This window comes from Condylura cristata, unplaced genomic scaffold (genome assembly GCF_000260355.1).
Source record: "Condylura cristata isolate star-nosed mole 26May11 unplaced genomic scaffold, ConCri1.0 scaffold00002, whole genome shotgun sequence".
Lineage (NCBI taxonomy): Eukaryota > Metazoa > Chordata > Mammalia > Eulipotyphla > Talpidae > Condylura > Condylura cristata.
This window is the reverse complement of record NW_004567103.1, coordinates 87,529,468-87,557,090: the sequence shown is the minus strand read 5'-3', so window position 1 is coordinate 87,557,090 and position 27,623 is coordinate 87,529,468. Positions and strand designations below refer to the sequence as shown.

At 48.0% G+C, this 27,623-nt stretch overlaps 2 protein-coding genes across 4 annotated transcripts in view; one reads left to right on the top strand and one right to left on the bottom strand.

The window, feature by feature from the left end:
* Positions 1–16,139, top strand: part of FAM168B (family with sequence similarity 168, member B) — a 40,256-nt gene extending 24,117 nt beyond the window's left edge. For both annotated transcript variants that reach the window (XM_012726790.1, XM_004674740.2), the window contains 4 exons: positions 8,963–9,105; positions 9,210–9,387; positions 11,291–11,416; positions 11,785–16,139. In XM_012726790.1, coding sequence (XP_012582244.1) covers positions 8,963–9,105; positions 9,210–9,387; positions 11,291–11,403 — 434 coding nt within the window. In that variant the 3' untranslated portion in view covers positions 11,404–11,416; positions 11,785–16,139. The remainder of the gene's footprint in view (positions 1–8,962; positions 9,106–9,209; positions 9,388–11,290; positions 11,417–11,784) is intronic.
* Positions 16,140–16,712: 573 nt separating this feature from the next.
* The window catches only part of LOC101635644 (rho guanine nucleotide exchange factor 4), a 70,621-nt gene continuing 59,710 nt past the window's right edge, over positions 16,713–27,623 (bottom strand). The window contains exons 1-10 of one of the 2 annotated variants that reach the window (XM_012726783.1): positions 27,455–27,611; positions 24,639–24,818; positions 23,530–23,703; positions 23,286–23,465; positions 21,833–22,065; positions 21,422–21,551; positions 19,921–20,052; positions 19,005–19,248; positions 18,386–18,463; positions 16,713–17,852 (exon numbers count right to left, since the gene is read on the bottom strand). In XM_012726783.1, the coding sequence (XP_012582237.1) occupies positions 17,701–17,852; positions 18,386–18,463; positions 19,005–19,248; positions 19,921–20,052; positions 21,422–21,551; positions 21,833–22,065; positions 23,286–23,465; positions 23,530–23,703; positions 24,639–24,764 (1,449 nt within the window). In that variant the 5' untranslated portion in view covers positions 24,765–24,818; positions 27,455–27,611 and the 3' untranslated portion in view covers positions 16,713–17,700. Of the gene's footprint in view, positions 17,853–18,385; positions 18,464–19,004; positions 19,249–19,920; positions 20,053–21,421; positions 21,552–21,832; positions 22,066–23,285; positions 23,466–23,529; positions 23,704–24,638; positions 24,819–27,454; positions 27,612–27,623 lie in introns of those variants that run through there. The other variant, XM_012726779.1, reaches the window with a different exon arrangement.

Here is a 27,623-nt window from a genome sequence, read left to right as displayed (position 1 = left end):
GAGAGGATTCACCAGAGACAGAGTGGGGAGCAAAACAGGCCGACTGACGAAGTACACTGCTGAGGGGAGCAGCGGGTGGGTCAGGAGAGGTCTGCTGGCCGTGTGGTCACCTCCCGGGCTGGCGGGGATCGAACTCATGCTGAAGTGGCTTTAGCTTCTTAGAGCTGTGCTTTAACCTGCTGCGCCACCAGGGAAAGCCTGTGTAATATAATTTGAAGTTTAAAGAACCCAGTAACACTGTAGGCACTTTTTTTTTTTTTAAACTGCAGTAGCAATTCTTGTTACTTTTTTAGAATCCTCACTTACCACTCTGATAGGCAACTCTTAAAGTTGTTACTTTTGTTTCAGCTTCTGAATTTCTACACAGCATGTTTCTGCTGTTTCTTCTCCCTTTTCTTTCTGGTGTCCTTCTTTCTGGTGTCCCATTCTGGACATTAGAATGAATGTCAGCATTTTTATTTCTTTGCCCCTCTTTCCCATCCCAGTCATTGTGAGCACGTGACCATCTTTCTTTGCTGTGTAAGTGCAGCAATTTTCCTGCACCTATCTTTCCCTTCCTGGGTCTCTTATTGGGGTAAGATATCTGTACCCATACATGTCACTAGTCTAAAATGCTCTCTCTCCCCAGGTGTGGGGATCTCTTTTTAATTTTATGCCACTTGTGCTGTATTTTCTCGGTGACCTCTCTTAGAATCTCTATCTTCTGTTCCTTGTCTGGGGTGCTTTTCCGCTCCTTGTTATTATCCTGAGCTTGCACCTCACAGTCACCCCAAGGATTTTTTTTTTTTCTGTTACTTCTTCTATCTGAATCTCTCTCTCTATTAGTCTCTGTTTTTAATGGAGAAGTGCCTTCAGTAATCTCCCAAGAGAGTATGAGGGAATGAAAGCTTGAGAGGCTTAGTATCTAGAACATGGCTTCTTAAATAGTTTTAATTGTAGGTAGCAGTCTAGACCAGTGGTTATTTCCCTTCTGCACTTAGAGAACGTAGCTTAATTGTTTCTACTTCCATTATTATTGCTGAAAGCTAGGATACCTTGCTGATGCATCACTGTAACCTGGACTTCTCTGGTATAGTATAGTGTTTTCTGTCACAATTGTTACCAGATTTCATGAGTCCGTGTTTTGGTGCCTATATACTTTTTCTGCATTTTCCAAACTTTCATAATGAATTTTGCACTCAGAAAATTATTACATAAAACTCTGTGTGATATACAGTGTTTTTGGAAAACATTATTCAAATATTAAAACCTTTGTCACCCTTCAATTGCCAGTCAAGAGCTGTGGCCCAATATGTGACTTCTTTCCCGAGAGCACCAACTAATAGCAATAATGTTTTTGGTGAAGTAAAAGAAAGATTCTAATCATTTGGCCTGTAACATTGATACAGATGGCCTTTTTAGGGAAAGTGAATCTAGATTAGAAAGCTTTTATTGTTTTTGAAGATCTAGGATTGAATGTATTTAGTTTTTTATTGTGAGTAGTTGGCAAGTTAAATATTATTTTAGAGAGGTAGTATCTAATTCATGCATACAGAACAGGCAGATTGACTGAAATACACTGCTGAGGGGAACAGTGGGCAAAACAGGAGAGAGGTCTGCTGCACCATGTGGGTCACCTCCCTTGCCAGGGATTGAATTTGTGCTGCAGTGGTAGCTTCATAGTGTTAAGACTTAATCCCTTGCACCACCAGAAATGCTCCTTATTTTAAGTTTGTAAGGTTCCTATTGAGTGCTTTGGTGTGGTGATGTGCACCTAGTACTATATAAAGGAAAAATAAAGTGCCCAGCACACGATCGATTCTTTAGGAGACAAGTTTGCTTTTCCTTAAAACTGATTTGTCTTGAATCTGGATGGAAAGTGATGTAATATTTATGCTTATACAAGAAAACAAAGTACATTTTTCTCATGTTAGGACATCGCTCTCAGTTGTAGGAATAAGCAACAAGATGATAATATGTTAAAATCCATTGCTGTGATTAATAGAAACAGTGGCTCTTTCAAAAAAACTTAATGTGAAATTTTCAGTGTGCAGAGAAACCAAACAAGATTCAGTGAATATTACACATGGAATACTAAATTTAATTCTACAATTAAACTTTTTAAAATCAACTTTTAAAATTACCATTTTACGTGTATCCCATATATGACCATTTTCAATCCATCATCTTTTTTGATGTGTTTGAAAGTTGTGGATCCCAGTACATGCCACTCCATTTATGCATGTGGTTAATTTGTTGCAGTCCTTTTTTTGGTTTGTGGTTAGGTAAAATTTACATGTATGTTGAGATCCACCATATATGATACACAGCAGTAGGCCTCGGACCTCCACTAGAAGAAAAGAAAAAGACAGTATATTGTCCAGTAACTGATTACGCTCCTATTTTTTTGGTAGATGTGATAAGCTAAAAGAATGCTTCTGCATGATAGGATCTGCCTTGGCATGGGGGAGATGTCTGCCCTGGGTCTTCCTCACTTTGCTTGCCATTCTGTAGTCTTGAAACCGTGTGAAGGTTGGTAGCTTTCATTTTCTCTCGGCCCAAGCTCTTTCCATAGTTTCAACAGTGACCAAATGGTCATGAATTTTCTTATTAGGAGTGTTGATGAATCGTCTAGAGGTTCTGTTGTCCCTTTTTTAGGTCACAGATTATTTCTCATGTGTCTTCACTTACAGTATAAACAAAGCATCTTTGTTTTTGATCTTTTTATAAATCAGCTTACCCTATAGATCCATGACTTTCTTTAGTATGGTGGCTGGGTGTATTGATTGAATGTTGGCATATTTTACCTATATTTGTTCTTCTAGCTAATACCTAGCTGCCAGGTCATCTTTCAGATTTGTTGCTGTAGGTGCCTTCAGATTGATGGCCATTTTTAAGGCACAGTTAGAATTTATATTCATGTTTCTATAGCCAACCCTGGACCTCTGTCAGCTTTCAGACTTGTCCATTCAGTTCATGCATAAATTGTTTCAACTGGTTTTTGCTGGTTAGATTCTCTCAGTTGTATGTTGCCACATTGAGGTATGTGAACATACCTTTTCCCCACATTATTTACTATAAAGAGACTTTAAACTGGTAAGATCAGAGAATAGTATAGTGATTACTCCAGTACCAACCATTTTGTTACCATTTTGCCTTACTTGCTTTATTTACTGTATGAAGATAAGTTTGTATGTTTTTGTTTGTCCTGAATCAGTTCAGAGTTGTAGTTTTTGTGTGTCTTTTCTTGTGGGCTTCATTGTTGCTCTTCTTAAGAGTTAGAATGATGTTATACTTAGAAACAGTACTTTCCCAGTTCTATTTAATAGCTCATAATTAAATTTTCCCAGTTGACCTAAAATTGTAAAACAATTTTTAGAACCAGGATTGATTCAACATTTATGTGCTAAATCTGTTATAAGTTTGCCTAACCCTTTTTTAAAAAGTACTTTGTCTTTAAAAGACTTTATGAAAAATTTCAAATATATGTACACAAGGGTCACAGCGTTATGTCATTTCTAACGTCCCCTTACCCAACACTAAGACAGATAGATAGCTGTCTAATAGCTGTCCAATCTAATAGCTGGATCTGTATTCCAGCCGTTATTCTCCTGCATTATTTTGAAGCCAGTGTCAAACATACTCATTAATTTTTTCAGTTTTGTCTTTAGAAGATAAATTTTAAAAAGGTCAGTGTCATACCTCAAGAATAACAGTAATTTGTTATTGCTCGGTATTTTAATATATTGTAATTTATTTGTCTTGTCTTTGATTTTTAGTTGAATTCTACAACTTTTTGATGTGTTTTAAAGTTGTGAGTCCCAGCATGTCACCCCATTTTCTTCAATATCCATGTGGTTAATTTGTTACAGTCCTTTTTTTTTGGTTTGTTGTTAGGTAAAATCTACATATATGTTAAGATCTACCATATATGTTACATAAATTTAAAGTGTACCAGAGTTAAACAAAAATTTAAATTATACAATGAAGGCAGGGTGCCTCCTTGGTTTCTCCTCTTTAACCATAGGAAAACTGGCTAGTACCAGAAATTCTATCATTTGTTCTCAAAATATGACACAAAAGAGGGCAGTTCTGTAAATATTTTAATCATCTGGTAGTTTTATAAAAAGTTGATCACCTTTTTGTCAGATACTGTTTTTAGTGGCTCCTGGAGGGAGTCTCCCTTCACTCCCCCCCTTTTTTTTCTTAATAGCCTATTATCATTTTAATTGAGATAATATTGTTTGTAGTACTCATATGATTTAGGGATTCACAGATTGAAACCTCAGATGTGTGCACCATACTGTACCCACCACTAAAAGCACCCATAGTCATTTACCATGGGCCAGCAAATCCTCTTCCCCCTTTGCTTTCCTGTCCCTCCCAGTAGTCTCACTTCTGTCATCATATTTTTAGGGTTTGATTAGGTTTAGTTTTTTGAGTTTGTTTTGTTTCTGTATATTCCACATAGTGAGAGGGGTCATCTGGTACTTTTTCTCCTGCTGTCTTCACCCAGCAGAATCCCCCCTGGGTCCATCCTTATTGTTTCAAATGGCAAGAGTTCGTCTATTTTTGTTCATATAATTATGTAGTACTCTGTCATTTATATGTACCACATCTCCTTAATCCACTCCTGTCATTTACAAATAATGCTGTAGTAGGCATCAGTGCATATATCTCTCCAAATTAGTGTTTTTTTGTTTTTTTTTTGTGGGGGGGGGGCATTCTTCAGGTAGATTCTAGTGAGTGGGATTGTTGGATCATCTGGCAGATCTGTTGGTACTTTTTAACATTTTGAGAAACCACCAGTGTTTTCCATTGGAAATGGACTAGTCCAAATTCCCACAACAGTGTACAAGGGTTCCGTTTTCCTGAGAGGATATCTGTATGGGGCTGGTGAGACAATGGAAAAGAAGCTTCATTTAGACCCAAGAGTGGGAGGGAGCCATCTTTTAGAGTCCTCCTGTGAGTGCTGCTGTAAGGCTGTGAGAAGTGAAGGACAGAGGTGATTGGGGAAGGAGGGAGTTAGCCACATATAGACTGTGTGTCTTACCTTCATCCACACAGTTTCTTTTTTTGGGGGGGTGGGAGGGATCATTTGACGTCTGTTTTTGCTGATCAGGATTATCAGTGCTGCTCTGTTGATAGCCTCAACAGGAGAAGGCTGGACTTTTCCCTGCTCAGTCAAGTTACAGTTTCTGCCCACTGAAATTTTACCCTCCCTCTACTTTTACTCCCTCTCCATCCCTCTGGCATGTGATGCTGAAATGGAGGTTCCATCGCTTCTGACAGGCTGTGGTGTGCCCACCATGTCCCAGTCTCATTGCCTCCTCATCTGGCCAGTCATTCATGTCATGGAGCTTGGGAGTGGTAGTGTCTGGTTAGAAATGAATGGCTTTCAGGTTATTATTTTCCTTCACAACTAAAGGGAATGTTGTACAACCTTTGGTGGTATAATTGGCTACAGTAAAGATTTAATGATTAACATAAATGTATCACGAACCCAGCACTTTCCTTTTCTTTTTTAAGGTTTATTTATGTATATAAGAACTGAGGTGTAGGCCAAAGGTGGGTAGGGTGGGGGTGAGAGGATTTTCTCCAGAGACAGAATGGAGAGCAGAACAAGTGGATTTACTGAAATATACAGCTGAGGGGGAGCAGAGGGTGAGACAAGAGAGGTCTATTGCACCATGTGGGTCAACTCCCTGACCTGATCAAACTTATGCCATCAAACTCATGCCCCAGTCAGTGTCTGGTGATAGCTTCATAGCCTGGATAACCCCTGTGCCACTAAGGAGGCCCAAGCACTTTCTTTTTTAACCCCTCTTAAAGACTAAGAGATGAGCTGCTAGAGAGAGGGACTTTTAACTATTCTTGTTCTTGAAGTCACTTCTCCAGATCCTAGCTGAAAGCCTGTTTATTTTGCCCTCCTTCAGCTAAGGCTAATGCAGTTGTTTCCGTTACCCAGGTTCCACTCTGTTTGGTTGCAGTTATTTATATCAGCTGTTTTTAGAGTGACACACCTGCATAGCTTTTGTTGTAATGTCATTATTATAAACATTTAGTTTATTATTAGTTAATATGTCATTATTATAAACATTTAGTTTATTATTAGTTAATATGTCATTATTATAAACATTTAGTTTATTATTAGTTATTAGTCTCTTACAGTGTGTAATGTGTAGAGTAAAACTTAGTCATAGGCATGTATGTATAAGAAAGTCATAGGCACATATGTATAAGAAAAACAACATTCTTGGGTTTGGTGCTTTGGTGTTCTTGCAGGCTTCTAGGACAGATCTTGGGACCTGTCTCAGGACTGCCCCCTGTGGATAACTGGTGTGTTCAGATTTTGACTTTGTTTTTATTTAAATTAATATAATGGTTAATTTCAGAGTAAATCAGGGAAACCTGGGAGGATCTTTTCTCTTCAGAATCTCATCGCTCTTCAGAAACTGAGTTCAGGAATTAATTACCTGGTTTGAGCACATACAGTACATAATAGTTTTGATAAGGAGTGCTAGGACTTTACTCAAGGGATAAGTCTCTTGGACTGAGCAGTTTCTTTTAGTTTTTTTTTAAAAAGGACCATTTGAGGCCTTCCCTGGTGGCGCAGTGGGCTAAAGCACAGCACTTAGAAGCTAAAGCCACTTAGCATGAGTTCGATCCCTGCCTGCCCGGGAGATGATCGACATGGTGCAGCAGACCTCTCCTGACCTGCCCGCTGCTCCTCTCTGCAGTGTGCTTTGTCAATCTGCCTATTCTGCTTCCCACTCTATCTCTGGTGAACCCTCTCACTGCCCCTGCACCTCTGGCCTGTACCCCAGTTCTGTATGCATAAATAAATAAATAAATCTTTAAAAAAAAAAAAAAAAGGACCATTTGAAACCAGTCTATATCCTGTGAGCTATGTGTTTTCTCTTACCTTTAAGAAAAATAGATAGGCACTTTTAAATACACTCCAATAATGTTATTAAAATTTTAACTTTTAATGTTTTTGATGCACAGCTTATTTTTTACACTGGAGATAATAATTTATGTGTGAAAACATTAAGTGTTCATTTGGATGAATGTTGACACTTCTGCATACTCATGTAATCACCCTGGAACAAAATACCAAACACTTATCATTCCTGAGGCTCTCCGTTCTATAGATCATACCTGCTCCCCTTTCTGATTGGTACATGTTCTTGTTAGGTATCAAAGATGAGATAGAGTTTGTGTCTGATGTTTCAGAGGTTAACATTTTTACTTTAAGGTTCATCCAGTTTTTTCCTTTTAATACTAACCAATGTCTATGTGCTTGTACTATCTTGGTGATGAACATTTTGGCTCTTATGAATATAAGATTGGTGAGTATTTTCTACAGATCTTAGTAGAGAAATATTTTTCAGGGAAAATATCCAGGAGTGAGTTGCTGGACCCTGTGAGAGGAGAATGTGAAAATTATCTGAGCACTTGTCTGATACTTACAGACCGTGTGGAGCACTTCACCATGTTGGCCATCCTAGTGATAGAGAAATTGTAGGATGGATTGTGAGAGTTTTTGTAGAGGTATAATTTGTATATAGTAAAGCCCTTTTCTTTACTATATACAAATGTCCTAGTTCACCAGTCAAGTGATGATTATGCTGAAAGTGTTCCTTGTGCCCTCTGGCCATTACTGATTGATTTTTCTGTCACTGAGGTCTTCCCTAGAGTATATCAGTGGACTCAGTAAGCGTGTATTCTTGTGCCTGGCTGCTGTGCCATGTGGGCATTTGTCCCATACTGTGTTTATCAGCATTCGCACCCTTTTGGTTATTAAGTAGTAGTACAGTGTATGGAGGCGCCACACTTTGCTGATAGATTTTTGATCATTGTGAATAGAACTGCTTTGAACATTTCAATCCAGAGGTCTTCTCTTACCCTCCCAAGAGAATAAACTTGTACTCTTTATTAGGATGGGGAGCTGGGCATTGCTTACCAGATAGATTTCAGCCACTCTCCCCTGTAGTAGCCCACACTAGTTTCTGAATCTTGGGGAAGGTGCTTTCTTGTGTTAGGAGTTTCTTGACCTTTACTGGCTTGAAGTGCAGTATCCTTGAGTCTGCTGAATCATTATCCACTTCTGCTTTTTAGGTTCCAAAAGGTCTTCTATTCTTGGTATTGTAGCTTTTATCTTCATTTATTAATCTTCTTAATTGTCATTTTGATGGGGACAAAGGTGGATTTACTATGTGTTCAAACTTAATATTCTTTTTTTAAAGATTTATTTATTTATGCATGTAGATCTTGGTTAGAGGCCAGAGGTGCAGGGGCAGTGAGAGAATTCACCAGAGACAGAGACAGAGTTGGGAGCAGAGCAGGCCAACTGATGAAGTACACTGCTGAGGGGAGCAGCGGGCGGGTCAGAAGAGGCAGGGAATCGAACCCATGCTGAAGTGGCTTTAGCTTCTTAGTGCTGCGCCACCAGGGAGGGCCCCAAACTTAATATCTTAACCCAAAAGTCTTTCCTGTAGGGTTTTTAGTTAAACCTTGACCTTTGATAGTCCTTCTTCGCCTTGTGCTGTGATAAACAAACATGCATGTTTTCATTCAAGTCCATGTTTACTAATTCCTATAAGTGGAATTACGGGATCAAAATAAATCTAGTGCCAAATTGTGCCCAGGAAGACTGTACCCATTTATATTCTGACTGATAGGTATTTGCTTCCTGTTCCTATGTGAGTTTAAGCTTGGTAGAACTTTGTCCTTTGCTCCCTGCCCAACCCCACCTCAAACACACACACACGTGCAGATGTGTGTGCTCCCCTACATTATAGGAAATGAAGTGGAAGCATAGAGGAGGATGGACAGGGCCACAAGGGTGTGGGGGTCTTGATTACAATCAGAACAGGACACACAGCTCATTCCTCACCTCACACTGGATCCCTTCTCCTATGTTTGACCATGGTTGGGTGAATGTGGGTTGGACTAAGGCCCTCGGGTTTCTTTTTTTCAGGTTATACTCCTGGCACTCCTTACAAAGTGTCCTGTTCCCCCACCAGTGGGGCCGTGCCACCATACTCCTCCTCTCCCAACCCCTACCAGACTGCCGTCTACCCCGTGCGAAGTGCCTATCCCCAGCAGAGTCCGTATGCACAGGTAGGTGTGCGGGTCTCTAACAGTGCTCTTAGACTATGTGGATGTGGGTCCGTTTGGGCTCTGACCTGCTGGGCAGGTAGCAATTGTTTTTTTTTTCCCCACAGCAAGGCACGTACTACACACAGCCTCTGTATGCAGCACCCCCTCACGTCATCCACCATACCACAGTGGTGCAGCCCAACGGCATGCCGGCAACGGTGTATCCTGCTCCCATCCCTCCGCCTAGAGGCAATGGGGTCACCATGGGCATGGTGGCTGGGACCACTATGGCCATGTCAGCAGGTGAGTCTTGGCCCTGGAGTACCTGCTCTGTGATGACATGCCAGCATGGAAAGGGAGAGCTCACTGATACACTGACCCTTGGCTTTGGTTTGTCACAGCAAGTTGTTGGGAAGAATATGGTTTTTCTTTATCTCCATTCTTTTCTTACCTTTTCTTTTTTCACTTGAGAGAAGAGTGGTGTGTGGGGTTTAGAGTCATAAACCATGACCCGAGTCCCTTCCCTATAGAGCATTACTGGGTCTTGTGGGCTGAATTACTTGGCAGCAGGTATGAGGTATGACTAGAACACCTGAAGCTTTAGCAGAAAGGGAGACGTGGCACCCTTAAGAGCTGGTTCTTTTACGTCCCCTGTCTGTCTTTCTGTCTATCTATCCATCTAATCTATCTACTAATCTAATCTAATCTATCTGTTAATCTAATCTAATCCATTCATTCATTCATACAAAACTGGAGTACAGGCCAGAGGTGCAGGGGCAGGGAGAGGATTCACCAGAGACAGTTGGGGGGGCAGAACAGGCAGATCATCGAAGTACACTGCTGAGGGGAGCAGCGATCGGGTCAGGAGAGGTCTGCTGCGCCATGTGGGTCACCTGTGGGGCAGGGGGATCGAACTTATGCTGGGTTGGCTTTAGCCACTTAGTACTGCGTATACCCGCTGCACCACCAGGGAGGGCCCTACCTCCCCTATTTTATGGGCTAGTTTCTGGGCCACTTTGTCTGGAAACTTGAGGATGTAAGAAACCTGACCTTGAAGAAATCTTTAACATTCATTAACTTTATTTCCTAAGACTTCACCTCAGGAGAATAAAGCAAGGAGAGCTGAAAGCCCTGACGGGGATCGACGTAGCTCCCTGAACCTCCGAGGACTTGAGTGGCTCTTTACGGATTAGGTTACCTCTCATGAGCGTGAGAGTTGTCCGTAGCTAGGGCACCAGGTGCTCCTGCTCTACTTGGTTGTCAGGGGTTAGGATTTAAAAGTGTTCCCTCTTTGTTTTTCTAGATTTCACTTCAATGTAAAAAAAGTCATGCCAGGAGGAAAAAAAGACTTTTAAGGAGCCTGTGTATTTATGCTGAGTGTCTATTTTCTTTGATTTTCCATACTTACTGTGGAGGCATGTGCAGCACATTTGAGACCCATCAAAGGGTGATAAGCCTTAGGATGGGTGGCAGGGGCAGATGTGGGTAGATCTGGTTGAAGAAAGAGTTAAAAGATGAGGTTGTTCAGATGGGTTCAGATATGGTCACTGGGTTCAGATGAGTTTTCCATGCTTAATGGGGAAAATACATTTCTCTTAAACTACTTAGGATCTCAGATAGTTGAATCTTCTCTATTTTTGAAAAAGTATGTAGCTGAGTGGTGTTAAGTACATTTATGCTGTTGTGAAACAGGTCTCCAGAACTTTTTCATCTTGTAACAAAATCCCCCTTTTGCTTCCTCCAGTCTCTGTTTGGTACCCATGATTTTACTTTGTTCTTTTCTGACCTTATGTAAGTGGACTCATATGGTATATTTCTTTTTTGTAACTGGCTTATTTTACTCAGCATCATGTTCTTCAGGTGTTGCATGTGTCAGAACTTTCTTTCTTTCTTTTTTGGAGAACTTCCTTTTTTTTGCCTAATTTTTATTTTGTTGTCTGATCTACAAAACTCATTGAGTGTTCGAAGGAGAGGCACAGAAGCTCTACAAACAGTTGTTGTGTTTCTAAGACATTGCATTGTATATAACCAGAGCTCTGACAGGAATCTAGATGAGATCTGTCTACTCCTTCTCTATCACTTCCGTTTTGCAAAAAAGGCCAAAGTTGTCAAAGTTGGTATGACCCTGGAGCATATGATGATACGAAGCCAGCTTGGTGTGTGGGCAGTGCTGCTTGCCACTAAGGCTCCCTGCTCTTCCTTCCAGGTACCCTGCTGACTGCTCACTCCCCAACTCCTGTTGCCCCCCATCCAGTCACTGTGCCCACGTATCGGGCCCCAGGAACACCCACTTACAGCTACGTGCCCCCTCAGTGGTGATCACCCTGCAAACGTAAGTGACCAGTCATGCCTGGATTGACTCATTTTCCAGTGGAAAATGGCAGATCTTATTATATACTAAGCACTAATGAGAAAACTGCTGTTGACTGAGGGCAGTGCAGTGTCTAAAAAGGTTTGTTCTTACTCGGGGTACAAAATAGGAGAAGGGTAGACACCACTGAGTCCTGACTGGACACCTAGGCCCTTGGTTCTTTCTGTGGAATGTGTAATTTCCCCACCTGCCTCCTGCAGGACAGAGGTAAGATCTACTGGCCATTCTTTTTCTCCCTTGCTGGTTCTCCCCTGAGTAAAAACGCCTTTCCTAGGGCTCACGCAGCAGAGGAGCCCCTTGTAACCACGTGCTGTCTGTCTTCTCCCTAGGTTTGAGGATGGAGCTGTGCAGTCACATCACGGAGGTTACACAGCTGGTGCTGCAGGCCTCGTGCCTCCAACCAGGACTTTCTTCTTAATGCTCTCAACACTTAGCTAAACACACTACGCCCGGCCCAGCAGGTCCCAGCGCCATTAGTCTCCAACTGACTCTGTGGGTTGGTCTTAAAGTAAATCCTGTTTTGTGGGCTGCCTGGCAATTTTTTAGCTAACTATAATGATTAAAAAGGGAGTATTACTCTATTCTGAATCATATCTAGTTGAATGCATGTTTAAAAAAACAAACACAAAAACAAAGCTTGCTCAATCTACCTGCAGTGACTGATGCAAAACCATCATATGCAAAACCCAAAGGAATGGAAACGTATTTTACAACTTGTATCACTAATGCACTGTTGCAATGTATGCAGAGTCTTAAAGTTATGTGTTAACGTAAATTTCTTCATCGAGCATTTGAAATCTCTTAGATGATCCTTCAACCCTTTGGGGTTGATTTGGGTTGCCAGTTGGAGACATGGACTTTTTGTTTTCTGCCATCTGTTTCTTCTGCACTGACAGTACGAGAGGGGGTTCCAGGGACCGGAGTGGAGGTAGGCTGCAGCTGCCGGGGTGCCCTAGGGCATCCCTTCCTTCCACTTGCTGGGCCGGTGTAATGTGGACATACTGAAAGTTGATCATGAGAGATTAGAGTTGTGTGGCCAGTACATTTGGGGGCAAGAGGTGGTTTATGTATCAGCAAAGCAATTTTCTCTGTTACCTAAATTTTTGTTACAAGTCTCTTAGAGGTAGAGATGTTGTTTTCTATATATTGGAGAAGTCCTCTGTAGAGCTATATTATTTTCCTGGGATGGAAGGAAGATACATGAAAGAGAAACAACCAAACTTAGAGAAGATGTTGATCTCTCTTTTATTTAGCTTAAATAGTCATTCCTTTTCTTTTTTCCTGAGAAGTGTTTGAATCAGCTGAAAACATTTCTGGTCTTCCCTCAAAGAAGGGCCAGTTTCAGTTGTGTGTTATGAAGAAAGTTGTATATTTAAGGACTATTAAAAGGGAACAAAACTTTATTTGAAATTAATCATTTCTTGCAGAGAGGCAGTGCAGGTGACTGTTTGGCCCTGTCCATGGGATAGGTTTGTCCTGTGAGCCTGTCTGAAGGTCTTGGAAACAGTGTGGGGAGCTGAGGGAAGGGCTGGTGCCTGTTGTCCGTGAACCTTTTCTGCCGTCTCTGGCAGCTGAGGGTACTCAGTACAAAGCAAGTATGGATGGCAAGGAGCTGGGCAGTAGAGAATGCATTTGCCACAGTTTATTATGGAAAGGATTTTGTGTTTAAAATCTGAATTATGTACATAAGAATTAAGAGGAATTTTTTGCTTAAATGTGCCCAACTTGTATCAATGGAATTGTGTATCTGTTCTCAGAGTCAGAGGGGGTGGGGAGGTGAGGGTTTTCCTTCTCTTTCAGTGTCTGTCAGGCAGGGTGAGTGTGCCCCTGTTCTCCCCATCTTGTTTTCCAGTGTGGGCTTTGGTTGGGGGGTGGGGTGGGCTCTGCTCTTCTGTCTCTGGCAGCTAGCTCAGGACTCTGGCGCTGATTTGGCATTCTGCCCCGATTAGTGAGTGGGGCACCTGACCCCTGAGCCTTTGGTAATCGTATTTTTTATAGTAAGTAGTCTTCATGATTTTCATTCTCATGTTTCTTTTACAAGAAATTTAGGAATATTTTTTGCATGAATCATTGTAAACAGAAGATTTCCTTATTCCTAATGTCCATTAGCATAGTGTGTTTACTGGTAAGTAAATTGCTTCATGAGCACTTAATCCATGTGTGCACACGCGCACAAGTGTGTGTGTGAATGAGTGTGAACATGTGTGAGCAGCCATTTGTCCCAGGCACACAGTTTGCGTCCACTTCTTCAGCTCTGTGTTGCTATTAACATCTGTATGGTGGATCATCTGTAATAGGACTAGGTTCTAAGGATCCCAGGGCTGAACCACAGAGAAGTTAGTTTCCCATTTTAGTGATTCTAGATTAGGAGAAAATACAGGTTTAGTGTGTGCTTAAAAATAAATGCCCCCAATCAACAAAGTGGGAAGAAAGAGACACGTGTGCACACGTGTGAGACTAGGTGTGAAGGGTGGGTCGTAGGAATTCAGGAAGTTCTGAGAAGTTATGTGGGATGTTTTTCAGGCCAGCACACACTGGGCGAGTGTTTCCATGAGCACTGAGTTTAAAGGATGTTTTCAGGAGAAAGAAGAATGGGTTGTATCCGTCTCCCCTCTACATCAGCTTCATAAACACTTTTTCCCCTATAATTTTTTTAATCTTTTTTACCTTTTGTGAATATGAGTTGGGAGACTTTATCAGATACTTTCACATTATAGGTGTGGGTATCTTTGCAGTTTTGAAACTTTGGGCATAAGCTATCAAATATGAAAGGTAGGTCTTGTCTAGCAGTAAGGATCTGGACATAATATTAACAAAACAATCATAGGTTATAATTTAAGCAATATTTAGTTCCACTGAAATTAAGGAGTAAAACTTCTGTTAGAGTTGCATTATTTAATATCCCACGCACAATAGTGGAGCAATCAGAGAAGTTTTTTTCCTGTGTGTCATTTCTAGTTTCAGTCGTTTTCAGCTGAATTACGGTTCTTTCAGAAGTTGAGACAGGCAAGCAAGGACCTAATTCTTGTAAACATGGACATCATGGAATCAAAAAAATGAGTGCTGCAACCTCTCGTTTAGTTTGGAGGTCTGGTTTTCTCTCTGGGATTCTTGCTTGGGTCCAGCAGTGACTGAGGTCATCAAGGAGCATTGTCCTCGGCATGAGCTTGCAGCCTCAGCAGTGAGGTCAGCATCGGGGCCGTTTGTGTTAACAGGCACAGGGCACTTCAGACATTTCTGTCTCCTCTGTTAACTGTTTTCAGAGCATGTTGTTGGTAGAGTTTTAGGCCTTCCATTTGCTTTTCTCTGACTGTTCCTTGAGTGCTATGAAAAGGTCATATTTACAGGAGTGACAGTTCCTGGGTTGGGCTCCTGGTTGGAGAGCGCCCTGCCCTTTTCCAGCTGGGCAGGTGCTGCTTGTTCCATCTGGTGGCTCTACTCTTCAGTGAGAGGAAATCTATTCTTAAGGCACTTTGGATGCACTAATTGTGGACAGCGTTGTTCCCACATGGTATCTGTGAGTTCCTGCCAGTGGTGGTGAAAGGATGGCACGTGCCAGAGAAGTCAATTTTGGCCTTCTCTACAAATGAAAGCTAGACTTCACCTCTCCTTTTGAAAACACGTGTTTCCAGCTGGGCCACCTAGTCAGGCTGTTAACGGCTGGACGTCCCAGTCATTGCCAGCATGGGTGTTGCTTAGGACAGGACGCCTGGCTGACCTCCCAGAGGGCACAAATGCAGGTTTAAGGGTGGCCCAAAGTGAGAGGCAACTTCTAGTTCCTCTCTCTGGTGCTTTTTGGGGGATGGGTATTCTCTGAAGAGGAGTGTGGTTGGCTGTGGCGGGAGGACTGCTCAGCTTGCTTCTCTTGCACATCTCAGCTGTTTGTTTGCCCTGAGCTGTTCATTAGTGAACGTGAGCTTTCTGAAGGCACAGTGGATTTCTGGCTAGACTGCAGAAGACATGGAGGAAGTGGTCTTGTCCTTGAGAAGGTTGCAGAATTGATCTTACCTGTTTTAGAGAATTGGGTTCTTTCCTCTGTTCATTTGAAAACAAAACCTGTGGGATAACCTTGAGGCCCGAGGACTAAGCCAAGTTACAGGGACACAGGGAGGCAGGTGTCTGCTCAGGAGCCCCTGGCGAACTTGAGAAGGGTTCCCTGTGATTGAGTGTTGGAGGGCCCTGAAGTCTGCTGGAACCCTTCTCCCGTGGACTTAGCCGCTGGTCTCTGTGGGCCAAGTAGGCCGTAGATTAGCTGGGTTGGATTGCAGCTGGCGCCAGGTAGGGTTGCTGTGACAGCCCCAGGAGAAGCCCAAAGCCCACGGGGGCTTTGACTGACTAGGAAATAAGGTTACTTTATTTTCTTTTAATGATTTTTAAATATTGTGTTTTTTTTTTTTTAAGACCTGTCTCTTGGTACTTTTTTTAAGCTTGAGTCAAAATTGTCTTCCAGTGTTACAGGCACCCCTCACCTTTGCATTGAACTTACCATGTCAATCAATACAAAAGAATGGAACATCCATCCTGAGCCAGTTCCATTATGTGTAAATTCATACTATTTTAATTTTTTATGCAATCTGATGAATAGATCAGCTCAGATTTAAAATTCTTAAAAAGCACGTTTATTGTAACAAGAATTGTTATGTATTAATACTGCAGTTTTCAATAAAGATTGACTTGTGTTGCATATTGTGGTTTTCATGATTGTTTTGTCGATCTTCTCTAACAGTGGTTTGGCCCAGTTGGGAGGTGTGGTAGCTGCTCTCCAGTTGGGGAAATTCAGTGGGTTCAGGCAGAGCCCTTCTGCTTAGCCCCAGTGATGTGGTGATGAGCTCGGGCATCAGGCTGTGGGCTGTTTGCTGAGTTGGTCAGGGGAGGGAAGCCCTGTTGTTCACCTCTTCTGGTCCCATAGCCTGGATTCTCCTAGGAAGGTGTAATCTTCATTTCGTTGAGGATGCTGAGGCCCAGAAAGATGATGAACCCTACCCCCCAAACTCATACTTGCTAACTCACCACCCCCTAAAGCCTGGGAGCCCATATGAGGGAGCTGCACCCATGTCTGGAAGGCAGGAGAGCCGGGCCCTCCTTCCAGGCCTCTGAAGCACCAAGGCTCTCCTCCTGAGCACTGAGGGCATCTCCTGGGGAGGGGTGCTGTGGGGTTCCTTCCTCCTATTTAAGGAAAAGTCTGATCTACTGCACAGGAAAGACGAGCAAGCTGAGGAGAAAATGTACAGACAAAAAACAAGGCTCAGCCAGATTATTTTTTTCACAAGTTTCTTTATGAAATTAAATGTGGTTTCTGGCTTGGAGGTTTAGTGCAAGAGAGACTGACTGTACATGCGCTGAATTCCCAAGGACCAGAGGGTTGGCTCGACACTCACCCACAGCCAGGCCACTCTCACAGTACTTTTCTTAGCAGGATGCGGGCAACCCTTAAACCCAGAGTCTGCCAGCCTCTGGGTGGTGGGCAGCCCTGGAGACTAGGCCGCAGAATTCAGTCCTTATGGCTTCTCACACTCACTTGGGGTAAGGCAATCTTTCTGAGTCACTAATGACAATTCTGCAGTGTCAGAAAAGCAACAGAATGCAACAAAACCAAAACCAGATTCAGGGGTCACCCACAAGTACAGGTGGACTGGTGACAAACCCTGACATATGTCGCCGACTAGTGTTTTTGTTTACACTAGAAATACATGAGCTAGAGGTGCAGGGTGTCCGATGCCAGGTGGGTGGGGTCAGCTTGGGTAGGCCCAGCATTGGTGTGCAGAAGTGCTTTCCCAGTCCTCCAGGGAGGCATGTTGCTTGCTGTCACCACCTGGCTGGGGCCCAGCAAGGAGGACAGGGCCGAGGGCCCCACAGCCTAGTGTTGTGGGTGGTGAAGGCAGATGGTCTCTCCTGCCTTCCGCAGGAAACAGAAGCTGGGACGACCAGATGTCGAAAGAAGAGGGTCCAGAGTGGCCAGTCTTCTCACATACTGGCTGAGGCCCCAAGAGTCTTGGGATGTAGGAGGTTCCCATGCTTAAGGTCCCTTCCTCTCCAGCCGGGATCATCAGTGCACCGGGAGTGGGAGGAAACCAAGAGCAGGGGCATAGAACTGGCATGTATCAGTGGCACTGAGCTATGCCCGTCCCCTGCTCACTCCCAGTTTGCGTAATAGCAGAGGAGGGCTTGCTGTGGGGCCTTGGGGAGAAAAAGCCAGAGGCCCGCCTGTTGGCAGGCAAAGGTCCACTTGCTGCCTGTGGTACTGCTCACTTGCGGAAGGGCGCCAGTCGACTGATGTTGTGCCAGAAGGTGGATGGCTTCGGCTTGGGCTCCGCCAGTACCAGGACCTGTTTCTGGGGCAGGCTGGTGGGCAGTGCCAGGTGCCTCTGGCGTGTCAGATAGTAGGGCCGGCCGAGGGCTGAGCAGAAACGAGTGAAGTCAGGGCTGAGGGAGCCAGAGGGCCCAGGCGCAAGCTACAGCCTCTGCTGTGGGGCTGGGGTGGGCCCACCCTACTGAGGTTAGGCTTCAGACCCCTATGGGAGGGCACTTGCTCCCCTGATGGCTGACCACACTAGGGGATGCAGAGGGGATGACCCAGGGACTAAAGGGCAGGGCCCTGGAGCGCCACTGTGGCACAAGCCTTGAAAGGCATGAAGGTCTCTGGAATGAGGATGTGGACTCCTGGCCAGGCTGGGAGGCTGCTGCCAGAGTGCAGTCTGGCCCTGGGGGGAGTGAGTCCACTGTGGAGAGTCTGAGGGATTGAAGGCAAGAGTGCCAAGCTTCATCATTGATGGATGGTCCCTTTGAGGGCCATCCTTTGGGGACAAACACCTGCAAAGGGCAGCGGGCAGCTCAGAGGACCCAGGTGCTAGGTGGCTTGGCTGTGGGGGGTTAGAGGCCGCTCACCCTAGGGCCAGCCGCCATAGTTAGGCGGGACTACCATCCACTTACCTTTGGGCTTCCCCGTGGTCTGCTGTTTGTTGGCATTCAGCATGGCCTGCTTCCTCTGCAGCTCCGTGATGGAGAAGCCTAAGAGGGGTGGGAGAGCCCTGTCTCCTCAGTGTGTGGCTGGCCTGCTTCTCCTGCCCTGCTTTCCAGCCCTGGTACTGTCTTGTGCACCCTTTACCTCCTAGGTGCTTGGGTCTCTTTTGCCACAGGGGCTTACTTTGGCCAACCCAGCAGGGGAGCTGCTTTGGGTACCTCTGGGATCTTCCACGTAGCCCCATTTTGCACCCAGCTCCATTCCCCCCACCCGTCCCATGCCTCATGTTCTTTCTCTGCACTGTGCTGGAAGCTCTTCCTCACACACAGCTGAGCTGGTCACTAAGAGTGATGCCGAGGGATCCCTGGACAGGGGCGTCATGAGGAGAGACTGCTCACTAGGAGCTAACTCAGGAGGCCACCTTCTCCAGTGTTGTCCTCAACCAGCTGGCAGACCCCATGCTCTGGGGCTGAAACTGGACAGGTGGGGAGTGGAGTAGGGACGCACCCTGGGGCCTTGCACTGTGAGACAGTTCAGGGCTGTGCTGACCTTGGTTATAGGGGTGAGGAAGGCTGAGCAGGTTCTCACCTGTCTCCTGGTCCAGCCGCACCTGCTCCCGCTCCCTGGCCAAGGCCTTCAGCCAGCGCTGCTTCTGCTCAGGCTTCCTTGCGCACAGCAGGTGGCTCTCCCCTGTGGGGCTGCAGTGCAGTCGGAAGGCGTTCTTGATGCTCACGTGAAGGTCTCTGTCCTTCCCATCCTCCAGATCCACCACTTCCAAGCCGTCCATGTCCACTCGGCCTTTATAGTACAGCATGTCACGGCGGAGAAGGTCCTGCAGGAGGAGTCCTATGAGTCCCTGGCCCTGTACAAGCCTGGCATCTTTTCCCCATTCCCTGTTACTGGAAGGGCTGTACACATGCCCCTCCAAGGGCCGAGCCTTCTGGTGCAGCCCATGACTGCTGAAGCCCACCCTGTGGGAGCGCCTCCTTCAGTGAGCAGACTGCTGGGGGCCGTGCACTCAGGGAAGGAGCCCTGGAAGCAGGTAATGGGCAGGTCCACAGTACAGACACCCCAGAACCGGTGGGCTGGTGGTCAAGAGGGCCATGTGGGCTGTACTGGAGAAGCCAGAAGCAGAGCAGCAATGAGGAGGCCAGGAGGCAGCTGAGGTAGAGGGTTAGAGAGGGGATCTGAGGTTTGCAGGGAGGGGCTGGCTTGAGAAACAGCAGGAGCTGGGTTAGGGACTAGGGTGTTCTGAGCAGCACCAAACCTGGGCAGACATCTCGTGGCCCAAGACTTTGAGGCTCACTTCATCGTATACCTGGGCCTTAAGGCCTGACCAGGGAAGGGGCCTGGGGGAGAGGAGCTGCCAGTGTGTTGGTGGAGAGGAGGGGGAAGGGAGGAGCAGGTGGCCAGGTTCTAGGCCACCCAGCCCACCCCTCTGCTTCACATCTCTACCCTGCTCTGAGCTGACTGAAGACAAGGCAGGGCAGCTCCGACTTGGTACCTTCTTACAGAAGATGAGCTGGTGATCAAACAGGAAGAACATCCTCTGCTGGCTCTTGGCCTGCGGCTGTGTCACACGAGTTAGCTCCCCTGCATAGATGAGCTCTGAGCTTCGGACCAGGAGGTCTTCCCCCTGGGGACCCCAAAGAGAAGCATGACCTGAGAGCACTGGGCTGTGGATCAAGAAGGCCCCCTTTCCCCAGTCCCTCGTCAACTCTTCTGAGCTCCGTGTCTGCCTCTAGAGGGTGGGGGCAGGTGTCCCCACTAAGCCACACCACTGAGGGCACTGAGTCACGGGGAAAAGCTGTTCCGGAGTCCAAGGATGTAGTGGGGGCCATGAGAAGGGGTTTGAAAAGGTGGTATGACCTTGGTGCTGTTGTCTGCAGAATGGGACTCCAGGCAGCCAAGACCAAGTACCAGAAATGTGGCTAATTCCCATGACATGTGAGTAACACACACAGATTTGGGAGCCTTATTAAAACAGTGAAATAGTTCACTAAAGATAGCTTCTGTTGAAATGGTATTTTGGAGGCACTGTTAAAAAACATTTTTGTTTCAACTGTTCCTGCTTTTAACATGGCTGCTACCAGAAGCAGAACATTCCCTGTGTCATCCACATGCTATTTTGATTGTATAGTGTTGCTCTCAACACTCAACAGTGAATTAGACCTGAAGTCAAGTCACCTCCACAGCCTGCCTTTTAAGGGTTCTTAGGAGGTTTTCTTCCCAGTTAAGTGTGTTTAGTACCTGAAGTCTGTCATCAGACTTCAGACTTAAGTCCTGCCCCTTCTTCTTCCTGAAAACACAAACCACAGCCAGGCGCTGCTGACAGTCTTTCTATTTGGGGTAACTCTCTAGAGGTCCTCAGCTAGGGCTGGGCCTCAGAACCAATGGCCAGAAAATGAAGGACAAAACCCATCCCAGGGATTCTAATTCCTTCTTCCTAGAGCGAAGCCCAGGAAGCTGCACTGCCATAACATTCGCTCTTTGTGGGGTAGGAATGCCACAGAGGGTGGAATGTCATCTCTATTTCAGGCCTCCAGGTTGCCTTAGAAGGCAAGCTTGGGAGATACGAGGGGAACATACAAGCCAGAAAAATGAACTGGGAGCCCTGGCCAGTGGCCAGCCATGTTTGGTCATACTCTGGCAGTCTGGGCCTCCTGTTGGCGGTAGTGACTAAAATTGGGGATCTGGCCTGGCCCAGGACAGGGAAACAGCTCCTCTTTCCAGCTTGGCTAGCTGCACTTTGCAAGAGGCAGTACCTCTCAAGAGGCCTTGTCCTTTGAAGAGCAGGTAGCCAGGCTGGTCACTCTGGAAGGCAGCTCTCTACCTAGAGCTGGGACGCCTGGGGCCAAGGGAGGCCTGACTTTCCTGCTATCTCCAGTTCCTGTTCTCTAGTTACCAGGACCATGACTCCTCTCTCCTGGAACTTCTAGGGGATGTGTGACTTTCGAGTCCACCGGTCCAGCACCACCACATTTTCTGGGATGTCAGGCCCTCACCTCCCAGTCCTCTACGGAGCTTTGCCACTGAGCAATTTTGTCGATGTTTTCTAGCCTCCGTTTCCGTTCGTTGATGAGCTGGGCCACATTTTTCATGGCATGTAAGGCAGCTTCCACATCCTTGAAATCCCTGGGGCAGAACAGAGATGGGGTCGGGTCGCCACAGTGAGTAGACAGGGGCTGAGCCCCAGAGCAACCTGAGTAGCTTCTTCCCTTTGGGGCCATCTTCACCTCTTTTCTTGGCCCTTCTCCACCTTTATCCATCAATGTGGGCACAAGTGGAACATATGCTAGTTCTCTGCTCTTCCCTTAGTGCAGTGACAGCTCTAAGACCCCTGCTGCATTACCCTGTGTCTGCAGCCCTGCCCAGTGCTCACACCCCAGGGCTCACCGCCCCTCCAAACCACTTGCCTGTGCTGGGGGGGTGTGTACTTGAGCAGCTCAGCCAGCTGCAGAGGGTACTTGCAGATCTTCTGCACCGGTGTGAGCAGGAAGCCATCCAGGGAGATGTCGATCATCTTTTGTAGCAGCCGGCAGGCCTCAAAGAAGTATACGTAGTTGTTGAGCTTGGTGAGCCGAGCAAGCTCCAGGCAGGCATTGGGGTGGTTGTTGCAGTACTCCGAATAGATCTGGAAGTCTGCTTGCTGGGGGCACAGTTGGAGGTTAGAGTGGCTGTCTTCAGGCTCCCCTGGCTTCTGGGGTGCAGATTGGGGAGGTACCCCCCTACCTCAATCACACCCAGGGGCATAAAAGACCTTGTGCCAGAGTCCGACCCCACCCCCTTTTCTCAACAGGGCCCTCTGCAGCTAGTTCCTCAGTCTGGGATGATGGGAATAAGGAGGACTGCCGAGCCCACAGAGAAAGAAGGATGGGAGAAGACAACAGACTAAAGATGCCAGGGCCTATGGCTGTACATTTTGTGTCTTCATCCTCAGCTCAGAGTCTTTTTTTTTTTCCTCACAGAGCTCTGGTTTCCCATCTGCAGGATATAAAGCCTCCATCAATTTAGTCAATGCAGCGTGACAGAGATATGTCCAAACTGTGTGTGTATTGGACCTGAAGCTTGTGGTGCCTCTTAGCCTCTTATTTTATTTTTTTTTAATACTTTGTTTCCTTGGATACAGTGAGAGATCAGGCCTGCTGCTTAGCAACCTCAAGCTTCATGGCCTTGGGTGGGTAAGGAGGGTGAGCGCGGCTGGCTGCTGGGTTGCTGCGATGTTCATACTGTTTGCTGAATACCTGGGCCCCCTACATTCACTCAGCATCCCGATCCACCACCTGCTCCCTCAGGTGCCCAGTCTAAGGCCTCCCTTCCTAGTTCTCCCACCACTGAAGAGAGATGGCAGCTCTTCCAATACCCTTGGTAGGATGGACGTGGCCTCCTCTGCTCCAGCCCACAAGGGTGGCACAGGAGTGTGATGGAAATAGGGCTTTTCTTGCAGGCAAGGCCAGAGGTCCATCTAGACCAGTTCAGGCCACTGACCAGGTATCAAAGTGCAAGCAAGCACTGTCAGCTCCACACCGTGGCAGGTTTGCTCACTGTGTGCTGAGCCCCAGGATACCCCTGCCACTTCTACTCTGACCTAAGCAAATCCTTTAAGACCCATGCCCCTCTGATCAGGGAGCCTGTTCTGCCACGTTGGACAGGCAGAAGCATAGACACTTCTATAATAAACAGGGTGAGGGGCGAAGGCAGCTACAAGTGAGGCCTGAGAGCTTGTGGTGGAAGTAGAGAGGCCCAGGGTAAGGGGGAGCTGTGGGCCTAGGCCCGGGCCTGGGGGTGAGGGGAGCCACCAGCCCAGGAGGGGTGGGGGCGGGTCATGTGGTCTGCATCCCCAAGGTCCGGCTGGGGGGAGGCGCTCACGTGCTCCAGGAAGCAGGCGCCCAGTTCGCTGAGGTGAGGCCGCTCGCGGTTGAACTTCCGCTCCAGCGCCCTCACGAAGGCCTTCTGGCAGCGGTAGATGTCCTCGATGTTCCCGAAGATGGTGCGCAGCTGCTCCTCGCTGAACATGTCCGCGCGCTTGCGGCACTGCCGGATGTACCCCTGGGGGCGGCAGGGGTCAGGTCTGGCCCATCGCGGACCCCGGCCCAGCCACCACGCCCCTCACCTCACAGATGTCTCGCAGGTGCTTGATGTAGTCGCGCTCCGTACTGAGGATTTCCTTGATCACATTGGTCCGCATCTGCTCTTTGCTGCCGGGCACCTCCACCCCTTCTTCCTGGGCCTCGGGGGCCATGGGCCGCCAGGCGTCGTCAGGGGGTTCGTCCTGGTTCACACGCAGCTGCAGGCAACGTGCCAGTCAGCATCCCCGCAGCTCCCATCCATCCAGGACTCAGGAAGTCGGCAGGAGATACTGGACACCCTGCCCGGCACTGGCTCAGTGCCCGTCTGGGGTGCTGCAGGACTGCACTTGCTATCTGTGCACAAAGCCGCCCCTCTTCTCCCTACTCTCTGCAGGCGCTGGCCACCTGGTGTTCCTGCCTCAGCCGGCAAGCCCCTCTAGGGCCTGGGACAAAGGGGTGGGCCATGTGACCGACTGGCTCTGACCTGTACTTAGGAGAGGCATGGGTGCAGGGTGGACACTTTGTGGGGGTAAGGCCTGGGGCAGGAGAAGGCCTGACTCCCAGAACCTTGGACCTCCCTGTTCCCAATGCATTTTGGACAATGCACTGCATTCCTCCCTTGAAGACCAAAGGCCTTATTAGGTAGCTTTGGGGGGAGGGGGAGCCCTCCCTGGGATCTCTTTGTATAAGATTTAACCTGCCATGCCCCCATTTCCTCAGGCGTAACTGGCAGTGCCCAGCTGTGGGCTGCTGTGAAGGTCACAGAGGGGTGATGGGACCCTTGTCATTATTTTCACAGGACTTAGTAAATGCCTAGAAAAGCAAGTTGTTGGTAGTGGTATTCGAGCATGCTGATCGCCCTTGGAGAACTGGTCTGCTCTGCCCCCTGAAGGCACTGGAGGTTGGGTGGAGTAGGGGTCAGTGGTGGCTCTGCTGGAGCAAGCAGGCTATGTGAAGCCACCTGGACCACCTCCCTGAATGCCTGTCCCAGCTCTCGGCCAGCAGTGCCGCCCTGGCCCTGAGTGAGCACCTGCCCAACACCTTAGGCCTCACAGGTTTGCAGCTCTGAGCAGAGCCAACACCTTAGGCTTCAGGCTTGCAGCTCTGAGCAGAGCCCTGCTCCCCATGGGCCTGGAAATGCAAGGCACCATACCCGCACGAAGCTGGCTGGAAACCACCCCTCGCCGTCGGCGACACGGCCCCACCACCACTCTCGGTTGGTAGCATCCATTACTTCGATGACATCCCCAGCTTTGAAACCCAGTTCCTGGTCATCCATGGTGACATGGTCCCAGAGTGCTTCAGCACAGACCACACTGCCATCGCTGATGAGCTGTGGAGAGAGCAAGGGACACACAGGTCAGTGGGGTCAGGATGCCACATGGGCGTTTCCTTGAGGGGCAGGTGCTGCTGTCCTCTGCCTCACACCTTCAGCAGCCCTGGGCAAAGGAGATCCTGACTGCTGGTACAGAGGGATGGAGGGAGGTCTCCTCTGAGCCAGCTGCTCTTTGTGGGGCAGGGCTCTACCCTGGGCATGGCTAGACTGTCAGGGCTTACAAGGAGGCCTGAAGTGGACATGACCGCTAGGAACTGCAAGTTCCTTGTTCCTCTCCCAAGGGGCCAAATGTTGGTTCTTATGAAATCAGCTCTGGCTCTTAAGTCAAGCAGCGAAGACCTTGGTGACAGACCCTCTGTGCCTACAGTTTCCTCCTGTGAACTGCCCTTTCCCCCAACCCCCTCTATATAAAACCTCCCTTGGCTTCAGGTCCAATAGAGCTTTCCCTGGTGTGAGCTAATCCTTAGAGCAAAATGCGAATCAGAGTAGGCATGGCAGCGTCACCCACTTGAGTGGGTTCCAGTTGATGCTTGAAGAGACCTCCACTGTGCCCTGAATAGACCAGGCAAGAGGTAGGGTGGGCTAGAGCAAGCACATTCAGAACCACCAGTTCTTCATGTTTTCTGGGGTAAAAGTGCTTCAAGGTCCTGATGAAACCATTCAGCAGACTCGTCCTTGGCCTATGAGTACACTCCCTCTCATGCAGCAGCCAAAGGGGCTGTACATTCCTGGTGCCCAGTCTGGGCACAGAGTCCTGGGCATTCCTGGGGCCCACATGTTTCAAGGGGCCAGTCAGCCTGAAAGACCCACTGCAGGCATGTCGCTCCTTGTCACAGGCCCAACCCCTGGATCAAACTGGATGAGTCAGGAGGAGGCAGGGAGGCAAGGCTGCTGTAGCCAGGGGGCAGGCACTAGAAAGAGCAGCCCACGCCGCATATTCCCCACTTGCAGGATACCCCTCCAGGCCTGGTGAGAGCAAGGAAGAAGCAAGATACAGGATACAGGTGCCAGGAGCCAATGAGAAAGTCATAGGGATAAAGGTTGCCGTGGCAACTTGGGAACTTTCCTGTTGTGAGCCAATGCAGGGGTTGGCTCCTGGAACCTTTTAGGCAAACTGAGGTTTGAATACTGGGAACAAAACTTCTCATTTCAGCTTTGTAGCTTTGATCCTGGAGAAGTGGGTGTTCTATACCCCCAACATGCACCTGTCTGGGCTTATCCACAGGCTGGCTAATGGGGTGCAACCCTCCTTCTGCTGAGACAGTATCTGGGAGTGCAGGTGGATGCGTTTGCTCAGCTCATATCAGCTGCATGCTGTGCAGCTCAGGATCGATCTGGGGCCGTCCCACTGCTGGTGCCCAGATTGGAGGGAGAAGTGAGACTCCCCCCCACAATCTCTCTTCCCAGGTTGTTCCTACCTCAGCCATCATCCTTTCCCCAGGTTCCCTCAAATGAGCCCTGAGCAACATGCCCTCTTGTTCACCTCAGCGCCCCACCCCACCTCTGGTTTATCCTCCTGTCCTTGTTGAAAGATAGAAGGCCACACTGGTAAGTTCCTACACAAGAACTGGGCAAGGGCTACAGGTGTGGGGCTTCCTAGAGAGCCAGGGTTCCCCACGCATTCACAGACAAGTTCTGTCTTATCTGCCAGATCGCCTCTAGCGCTCGGTGGTGAGGGATGCTCACCTTCATCATACCTTGTCCCAGCACCTTGCTGGACACAGGACACATTGTAGCCACCGGGGCCCACTCTTGGCCAGTTTTGGGGAAAGGGCCATCCCAGTACTCTGTCCTGAGGTGCGATGGGTAGGTGGAGGGGCCTGGCAGCAGAGCTGAAGCTGCTTCAGAGGCATGGGGGTCCATGTGGGGGCAAATGGGAGACTGTTCAACTAGAGGGACAATTTCAAATGTGAGAGGGGCAGAATCCTCTTTGTGCTGATATTTTATGGGAGAGAGGGAGGCCTAGTTTGACAAAGAGCTGGTGACTACTGCCCACACCCTTCCACCCTGTCCCCCAGGTCTTCCTCTCAATCACGTACAAGCTGCTGGAGGGCACCTGCTGACAGGCTGGAAATGAGGGAGTGGGTGTTCAGATGACCCACCTGTAAGGGGGCTGGGGGGGGGCCTCTGCCTGTGGTAGGGGATCGGCTGAGAGAGACCACTTAAAATGGGAAAAGCAACTGCAGGTAAAAAGCGAGGAGGAGAGTGCTCATCTTCCATCGACTTCATGTCTCACAACCCACACAGTAATGGTGCCCAGGTCCGCTCATAGGGGGTCACACGCCAGCGGTTTCCGCCAAGCTGTATCCGCATCCACACACACATAATCTGCCATGTTACACACACACACAATTTATCATGTCACACACACACACAGACACACACAGTCGGGTGGCCCTGTGGCCCAAGCGTCACCACCCCCGAGTCACCAGCATGGCTGCCGGTCGCGGTGGGCTCACACTATCAGACACGGGCCCAGGGGGCTGGGAGGGGCAACCTCCGGTGCGGGCCGGGGGTCGCGGGGCCCGGAATCGCACCGGGCTGTCACCTGGGCTGGGGACACCCGCGATCGCCGAGGGGGGCGGGGCTGGGAGGCCTGGGGCAAGGCTGGGGGCCCGGTCCCGGCCACTCACCGCGGCGCGGTCCCCGAGCGCTCAGCGGAAGGCCAGCAGGAATATCAGCACGACGTTGATGAGGACGAGGAGCGCCAGCACCGCGAAAACCACCACGCGCTGGGCACCGGGGGGCAGGTTGCAGCGCAGCACTGCGCGCAGGGCGCTCCCGGCCGCCGGGCGCCGCCGG